Source organism: Nymphaea colorata, chromosome 9 (assembly GCF_008831285.2).
Source record: "Nymphaea colorata isolate Beijing-Zhang1983 chromosome 9, ASM883128v2, whole genome shotgun sequence".
NCBI classification, from domain to species: domain Eukaryota; kingdom Viridiplantae; phylum Streptophyta; class Magnoliopsida; order Nymphaeales; family Nymphaeaceae; genus Nymphaea; species Nymphaea colorata.
In genome coordinates, this window is record NC_045146.1 from 1,960,595 (window position 1) to 1,969,368 (window position 8,774).

At 38.4% G+C, this 8,774-nt stretch overlaps 1 protein-coding gene across 3 annotated transcripts; it reads left to right on the plus strand.

Moving 5' to 3' along the window:
- The first annotated feature begins 313 nt into the window (after positions 1–313).
- Positions 314–8,523, plus strand: LOC116261111 (uncharacterized). Of its 3 annotated transcripts, XR_004174242.2 has the most exons (4): positions 314–1,737; positions 2,601–3,117; positions 3,221–3,446; positions 7,422–7,538. XR_004174242.2 is itself a non-coding variant. In XM_031639726.2 (3 exons), the coding sequence occupies exons 1-3, from the start codon at positions 653–655 to the stop codon at positions 8,012–8,014; spliced, it is 1,212 nt and encodes a 403-aa protein (XP_031495586.1). In that variant the 5' UTR covers positions 314–652; the 3' UTR covers positions 8,015–8,523. The 3 variants fall into 3 exon arrangements, 1 of the variants encoding a protein (XP_031495586.1); XR_007574187.1 differs by having other exon boundaries at positions 2,601–3,446; XM_031639726.2 differs by lacking the exons at positions 2,601–3,117; positions 3,221–3,446 and adding an exon at positions 8,003–8,523 and having other exon boundaries at positions 7,422–7,536.
- The last annotated feature ends 251 nt before the right edge of the window (positions 8,524–8,774 follow it).

Below are 8,774 nucleotides of genomic sequence, written 5' to 3' on the forward strand. Positions count from 1 at the left end.
CCTAGTAAAAGGTAAATTGGAATATATCGAATCAAGGTCTCGAACTCGTTGATCAAATTTTAAATTTGCAGCAGAAATAAAACGTGTGACAAGGACAACGTGATTCGAACATCAAACCTTGCACAGTGGCACTATTCCACGTGAAGGGTTGTTCAAGCTTATCTCCCACGTGCGTACGAACAAGTGCTGAATTGGTGGAATGGAGGGAAATACGAATCAAAGCGTCAATGGCGGGGAAGCAACGTGAAGAAGCCCCAAATTCAAACTAAATTTATAGGCCTTCCTTCTTCCAAAAGGTGGAGGTGACACCAATTCGGAAACTCCGCAGTCTGCCTCCTCTTGTTTCTGACTTCTGAGAGAGAGACAGAGAGGCGCACCCTTCCTGTATTCATCACCGTATCATCTTTCCTCTTCCTCTCCTTTACCTAATTCTTTAAACACCCCGCATCTCTCTCTCTCTCTCTGTGTGTGTGTTTTTGTGTGTTTGTAGATTCGCGATGAGAGAGATTGGATTGGCTGGCAAGCAAAAGTTCCCAAGAGAGAGCCCGTAAATCCTTCTTCAAGGCCACTAAACCCCAACAATTCCTCAGTCGATCCGGAGCGCCTTCTGGAGGCGGATTCACCCGAGTCGAAGGTCCGCCCACCTGCGGTAATGGGGGAAGGAGAAGATGAGATTCGCCTCAGGTACTCGTCAGCCCTCTCCGTGGAAGAAGTCGTTAGGAGGAGGTCTGACAGAGTGAGACGCCTCTCTGGGATTTACAGGAACTGGTACTGGACGCTAATGGAGGAGATGAGGTTCAAGTACAGAGAGTATTATTGGAAGTTTGGGAGAAGTGGGTTTAACGAGGAAGAGGAAGGAGAAGGAGATGAAGAAGAGCGCGTGAATGGAGGCAGAGAACGTGTGTTGCTAACGGGTCGCAAGAACGGCGAATATGTCATCCCCGCGAGAATGGAGGAGGATGGTTGTGAGTTTCTGGATGGAGAAGAGGTGGGTGCATTGGGATTCATTGATACAGTGGGGCAAGATGGTGGTGGTTTTGAAGATAGCAGCGGGGAGAATGGTATTGGGCTTCCCGGGAGTGGTTTTCCAGCGAGTGGCGACGATGGGTTATTTGGCGAGACGGGACATTACGGTTTTGGGTTCTCTGAGAGAGTGTTTCCGGCCAAAGTGAACGGGAAGAGTTGTGGGTTTGCGGAGGAGCTTGGGTATACGGAGAAGATGGGGCAAGGCGGATGTGAATTTCTTGGAATGAGCGGGAATAAAGGGTTCGTCTTCCCGGAGATTGGTTTTCCGGCGAAGGGTCAGAGCGGACATGGGATCGGGATGAGGCCCGAAGACGACAGTTATGGCATCATGGGGAGCGGCTTTCCTTCAAAAACAGAAAAGGGTGGACGCGAGTTTGCGGAGAACTCCTTGGAAAGTGGATGTGGATTTTCAGGGAATGATTTGCCCGGGAAAGTTGGACAAGATACGTATGGTTTCTCAAGGAAAGCTGGTGAAAATGAACTCAGGGTTCCGGACCGTAGGTTTCCTTTAAGCACAGTTCAAGGAGATTCTATTATTCAGACGAAAACCAGTGAAAATAGTGCAGTTTGTCCAATCAAGACGAGCGATAGCCACTGTGGATTTGTGGGATGCAAGTTGAAACCAATGGCGCTTTGCAGTTTCTGTCATTCGCACATTCTGTTGGATAGCAAACAACAACTGTATAAAGCATGCTCCTATGTGATTAAGAGGTTAGCTCGATTTGTCTGCAATTCTTTTATCCTTTTTATCTCTGTTAGGTGCCTTAATGATGATTGACGTTCTGATGTGTCGTTTAAATTAGGCTAAACTTTGTTTAGAACAAATAATTCAAAATTGTATGATGCTATTGCTGATAGTTTCTGTGTTTTTCTGTTCTGATAAGTTATTAGCTTGCATAATAAATGTGCACGTCTCTGATGCAAGTCATAGAGCGCGAAGGAAAAAATTATTTTAGTAATTGATTCACATGCAATTGGCATTTGATTTCAAGAGGCAAGAGGAATACTAGATGGCGTGTTACGCTAATCTAGAGTTTACGAACTTGTGGAGTGGGATTCTCATTGTATGTGTACGCTCCTTGACAACTTTGGTTCTATGAACGTCTGGCGGACAACTGTGGCTCTATATGGTTTCTTGTTTCTTGGAGGCTAGTTCTTTTCCTTATCGTCTATGCGTGATAGTTTCGTATAAACTATTATATTGCATTTGAGAAAAATTTTGCATGCCATCAATGATGCGTCTTGTCAAAGGATCTTTCTTGAAAATCCTAGTTGCTGAATGCGATGGGTCACACAGAAAGCCAGGTAGAATCTTCTTCTAAACAAAAAGTTGAAAGTATTTGTGAGACGTACATAGTGCTTAAAATGAAGTTTTGGGAACCATAATTTCTTAGAAATTTGTTTGGAGTACCCCTTGGCTGGCCTTTTTGCGAGGCCCTTGAAGAAGATTTGTGGAAGTTAACAAATAGAAAAAAGCTGCTTTCCAGTTCATAAATATTGTTTTTCTTTATAGTAATCTGGATGCAGGTTTTTTTATTTGCTGATTTTTTTCCTTATTTCTTTGGTCATGGCAGTGGACAAGCAGGTCCTATTATTTGTGGGAAACCAGTCCTTAGAGCAGCTGTGCCTTCCCTCTGTGCTTTGCACTTCCAGAAAGCCCGAACGCATGTTGCTAGGTCACTGAAGAAGGCGGGTCTTAATATGTCCTCTTCGAACAAGCTTGCTCCAAAGTTTCATGTTATAATTTCTGAATACGTACACTACATTCAGACTAGAAGAAGAGGTACATATCAGAGAAATCAGATTCACAATAAAAACTCGAGTGCCAAAACATTTGTCATTGTCAAGGATGAGATCATATAGTGAGACTTGTGCCAAGTGCTGATGGAATTTAAAGCCTTCGACAATTTTAACATTCATATTACAGACCCTACCAGCCTGATGGTAAACATATACAAAGTTATATATGGTGCCTTCCACTATCCAACTGGGACATGTTCTAGTACATGGGATTTGGGCACAGAATATGGAAGTTGCATCCAGAACATATATATTGTGCTTAAAATGCTTACTATCAACATAAGATGATGGGTAAGTTTTCGCTGAGAACTGAACAATTTTTGGGTATTTCACTGTCACGATAAGATCTGATTCTCACAGACTGGATGCTGTGTTGCATCGTTCTTTGACCCAGCTAAGTTCATTAGGCTCTTATGCGTACGGTGGGAAGCTGCTTTTACAGTAGAAATATTGGGCATGTGCTGTTCACTTGGTTGGACATTGCACAATGAGCCAAGACTTGCCTCTTCAAGCTTCTAAGTTGTTGGTTGCATAAGGTTCCTGCCCAGTATTTGCTAGACGAGATGCTATCAGCTATGATGAGATTTTGCAAATTACATTCGGTGCCTGTTTTGAATAAGGTATTTATTTCCTTTAGTTTTTTTCTTTGTTGAGGTCATTAGGTTAGCACGAGAGAAAATATCATATGCAGACTTGGAAAGGATATGACATTCTCCACAAACTTGGTTTTCCTTGTATCTCCTTATCCTGTTCTTAATTGCTGAGGACTTTGTCATAAGCTTTAGAATTAGAATAGTTATTTATCATTTGAGTTCTGTGGCATTAATCACCTCCAGCTGTTGTTTGAGGATTCCATTGACGTTGAAAAGATGAAATAGTAGAAGTCTTTCAGAGTCTGTGGTTGGATACCCATAATTTACTTTTATTTATTTATTTTTTTTTCTGGTGGCTATATTGCAACTGGACCCTCTGAAAAGATTATAAAATTTCAATCTCCTTCCTGAATTTGATTAACAAGGGAGGTCTTCATTACAGTCTCATGGTGTTCCTCAGTGATGACCATTCAAACGAAACCTTTTCTTCTCAGATAAACATAACTGGAACTATTGTTCATTCCTTAAACCTGTGGGTTGGAATTTGGAACATGATCCTTTCTGCAAATTGAACTTCTAAACCCACCATTCTGTTCTGGACATGCACTTGGATCTCTTTGGAACATCTCATGCAAGTACCTGATATGGTGATGCTTGCAGTGTGCCTTCAAATCTGAATATTGTATGGTGCATTTTTCTCATGCGGACTAGTATATGTGGCAAATTTATGGAATAAAATGACCTACTGTGTAGTAATGTGGCAGAATTTTGTTTTGATTTTTAACCTTCTCTTGGCTGTTACGTCTCATGGATGCTTCATTTGCCAGCAAGCATTGTATCCCCTTGTATATAACTAATATAAGGCATATTAGAAGCTTCATAGAGGTGGGTGTATCCTTTATCTGCAGCCATATCCATGTCCATGTGATTGTAGGTTAGCTATTGTTGAGGTTCAAGAGGCAAAAACATACGTTGATCTATACTTCAAAATTTTCATCTTGGCTCATTATTCCTAATATTTGTGCTGATTTTATGCTCACTGTTTCTGAATTTATCACCTTGATCTAATTTATGGAAGATTATTTCTTGGGCTGGAACATTATGTTACCACTATGTGTTTGCTTTCTGAGTATGTTAATGTTGCATGTAACATATTTTGCCTGTGATAGGTATTATAATTATAAAGCAAATAAATAACTGAAACTAGTCCTAGGATTGCACTGGTCCTGTATGAGGTGTAAGTGCATCCTACTGCACCCATGAACCATAAGATACAATATTTAGAGCATTAGGCGACTCCCCACCACAAAGATAAAAGCTCATGAGTAAACAACAATGTTTTTCAGTGATATAAATTATGCAAAATTTGATCATTTACTAAATGGCTACTACTAAATTTCTAATTTTAATTTTTAAAACTAATCCCAAAAATAAAAACGAAAATCACTAATGTAATTGGAAAGAAGGAACATAAATGCTCAATATAATCGCAGCTTTCGTGTTAACTTGTGTTTTCATTATAATAATAAAGGTACTATATATGTATGTATGTATGTGGAAGTTTGTGCAGGCACTTGCACACATATAAACTTTTAATGCAGAATCACATGTGACAACAAGAGGTGAAAAAGAAAATTGCTCAAATGCAAAAGAAGAAAAAGAAAACAAATCTATCTAAATAGAACAAGAATAAGGAAACAAGAACAAAAAGTTAGGTTAAAAAAAGTTAAAAAACTAGGCTGTTGAGCATTTAGGCATCCTGGGAAATGTTCTAGGTGTGTTCAAGTGGAAACTCAGATCGGAACAGCTACTGTAGCCGACAAGCCAAGCTCAAGGGCCTAAGTGAGCCTAGTTCCAAGCCTAGGCAAGTCTTTGAAAAATAGTTTGAGGGAGTCCAAAGTGTTTTTTCTGTTTAATGTCACATAAAGCTCCTTTGGAATGAGTTTTCGAGTTTGATGTCAGGGAAAGTGAAATATGAGGATAATTTCATGGTGCATGAGAGGTTTGGTGATTTTTTGTTTAGTAGCCTAGTTCAACTTTCCAAGATAAAATGTTTGAAGTTTTTTTTTTAAATGTGTTTTCATTTCTTTGAGCCTTTGAGGTTGAAGCATAAATTAATATTAAAACTATTGTTTCTATACTCTGTTTGTTTAACTCTGAGATCTAGTTTAACTCATTAAGTTGGTAACTTATTTCTGGTGAAGCATTCATCCCATCCATGGTTTGTATTTTTTGTTCTGTCACCTGGATACGGTCAAAGATTTATGGATAGAACCAGTTTTATGATCTTTCCATGATAAAGAATGGAAAGTCCCCAATTGACTGTCTGTGTGACAGATGTTTTTTCTTATATTTGTTGTTCCATGAAATTTATGAACATTTGAATATGGTGTAGCCTTTTTCGTCAAGATAAGTTTCTCTTACAATATGACTGTTTAGTTTTGTAACTTTGTTTTGGATGTTTCCTGCATGGAGAGGGTGTTCTGTACAAATTTATGATTTTATGATGTGTTACAAATTTACAATAGTTTCTTATTTTAAGTTCATTAATATAGGTCTTTACAATGTTGATGTCAATGGTAATGAATGAGTCTCTGCATCCTTGAAAGTCGACTTTCATGTTAACTTCTCCAGAAGCCAGGAAAAATGCTCTTTTATAATGTCTTTCCATATTGTGGGAAGCATGCCTCACGAAACAAAATTGTGCTTGACTTAAATGTAAAACCACTAATACCATAGTTACCAAATACCAGGATTATTCTTTGCAAGAATTTGGTGGGAGTTATTTTTCCAAGCTGTGGTTTTCCTTGAGAATATATTTGCAAAATTATAAAGAACCAAGTAGAGAATTTTTGAAAACATAAAATGAACAAAAAGAAAAAAGTATGTGTTTAAAAAACATGAAGACTTTTGAAAATCCAGGAAGATATGAGAAATATCCTAGGACGATATGCCAATATTTTATCTTTTGTGATATTCTGCTGATATTATCTGCTGCTTTGAAATAGCAATAGTTTCAAAATATCAGCAAATTTTGTGGCTATGGTCTCCATACACTCACAAACAATTAGTAGTTGCTCTCCTCATATGAAGGACATTGTAGTTCACTAAATGATGGCTCACTTGACATTTCTCTATGAAGAGGTTTTCCTTAAAATTTAAGCCAATGTGTTTATTATTTGTTTCTTCTATGAGAAAAAATGTGTTATTTTCTACCAATCTGTCTACACTATATTGTCAAGTGTTTGTGGGGCTGTGATTCATTTATACTTTTTGTTTTTTATTGTGGCATTAGTGAGGTGTTTCTAATGTTAGTAGCATTTTTGTTTTTTTTTTTTCATTATTTTTTCATATAGGCTAGTCATGAGGTCATCTGACAATAATATGCATGCATATTTTTTGAGACCAAACCAAAGGAAGCTTGTCGATGATGGACAGCATCTTGTATATTTTTGGCCTGTTTTTGGCATAATATTGGAAACATATTTTAGATGTTTCTTTCACTTATATGGACCTGGAAGAAGTTGTTTTTGGCCATTGCGCTTCTTGAGTTTGTATTTTCTCTTGGCCAATGTTCTTTACTGTGTTCATCCTTCTCGACCCAATTTGATTTTTCTCCAGTTCTCTGTGAAGGTTAGGTAGGTGCTTCACTTTAATCTGAAAAAAAATTAGTACAACACCAGTATCTCACGCATGATTGTCCTTTAAAGGTCTAAACTTAAGTTTCATTCTTTTCCTTTTTGTTGCTTGTTCTACTTCTATTGGGCCTAGTAGACTTTCAAACTGACACGGTGCTTCAAGCCATTCTTCTTGGCTTCTAAATTGTTTGGTCCTTTGAAGATGCATGGCTCTGTCTTGTAAAATATCTAGATCCTTTAACCTATTTGGCCATTTCAAATGGCGTTAAATGCAATTTGCTTAACTGGAATGATCTTCTGCATTATATAACTGTTATCTTTTGTGTCTGTAGGCAATTCATTGGCATTTTGGTTTTTTGTGCAGTTGCATTCATGGGAATATCAAAAACCAAGAAGGATGGCTGCAAAAGCACTTTGTGCAGCATAAAAATACTGAATTCGTGAAAGGTTTTGTACGGTGGAAGCTTTATCGTGTTCAGGTGAGTCTTCCATAGAAGTGTAAATAGCTTTCTTGGCTGCCCATCCTGAGTGCCGGTTGGATTTATGTGCTACTCTGGGCAAAGTCAAAACTGCTTGCTGCTTATATTGAGTTGGTTCCAGTCTGAATGACTGCATCCAACAGCCAATGACTTGCAATTTATTTAGCGAATTTTGTTGGCTTGGAGCTACTCATGATTCCAGATGGCCAAATCTTCTTTTGTGTTTGATGTTGCATCTCTCTTAAACCTGAGCGGGCATCAGTAAAAGTTAATCCTCACTTTAGGCTTCCACATAAATTTCCCAGTTATACCGTGGAAAGATGTGATGAATTTGAATGGTTGTGTGCCTTTTGTCAACATCTTATTTGTAGACATACATGATTTGTCAGCTTAAAAAATTGCATCTTATAATTAAAATGAAGTGGTAAATTCTTGTGTGTATGATGCTATTTTTGTTCTGGTCCAGGTTGGCAGCTGAACTTGGTCTGCGTTGCCAGGTTAGAATTATGCTTCCATGTTGGGAGCTTTTGGGTTTCTTTGAATCCCGCTTTCTGTTCAGCTTTCTTCCCTGGCTTCGGTGATGGAGCCGTATTGAGAACAATGGAGTGGCTTTCAGCACCTTGCTGTGGATGATACCGTGGAGTAGGCTTCTGCTTTTGTGTTGGCTCTGATGTCTACTTGGAAACACTGCTACTGTTGTTATTTTGGTCTTAGTGCGCAAGATGTCCAACCGGCTCCAGGGGAACCTCCAAACACTTGAAAAAGATATGGTGACACATGACAAAACGTCATTTTCCTTTAAAGGAAAAGGTGGAAAGCCTCTCTCAGCCTAAACTGACACTGAAAACATGAGCTTTTATGTTTTCCATCATGTTATCTATTAGCCAAAGTCTCTTCTGGAGATGAACAACATTAAGATCTATATCAAAAAAACGAGAAATGTAAGCTTCATAAGAAATTTAAGTTTTGTGAGAAGTTTAAATGCTAGTCTTCACATCCTCCTTTTGCGGTCAATATAGTACATACAAAATTGTTCATGTTCTCAAGAGTGCTCACACAAAGGCACCTACTTCATGCATATGGCGAAGTCTTAAGGAACTATTTGGCAATAGGAACAGTTTCTTATTGTTCCATCCGTCAGCCTTGGGGCAGATTTATGAATGAATGAACTATAGTGTTCAATCTTTAAGGTTGATTCATTGAACAATAACAAATTGTTACTGTTGTCAAATAGCAAG

Bases quoted from the DNA above. Each gene is read 5' to 3' on its own strand.
- LOC116261111 (XM_031639726.2), top strand. From the start codon at position 653: ATGGGGGAAGGAGAAGATGAGATTCGCCTCAGGTACTCGTCAGCCCTC. The intron at 1,738-7,421 runs GTTAGCTCGATT...TTTTTTGTGCAG, and splicing joins TGCTCCTATGTGATTAAGAG to TTGCATTCATGGGAATATCA.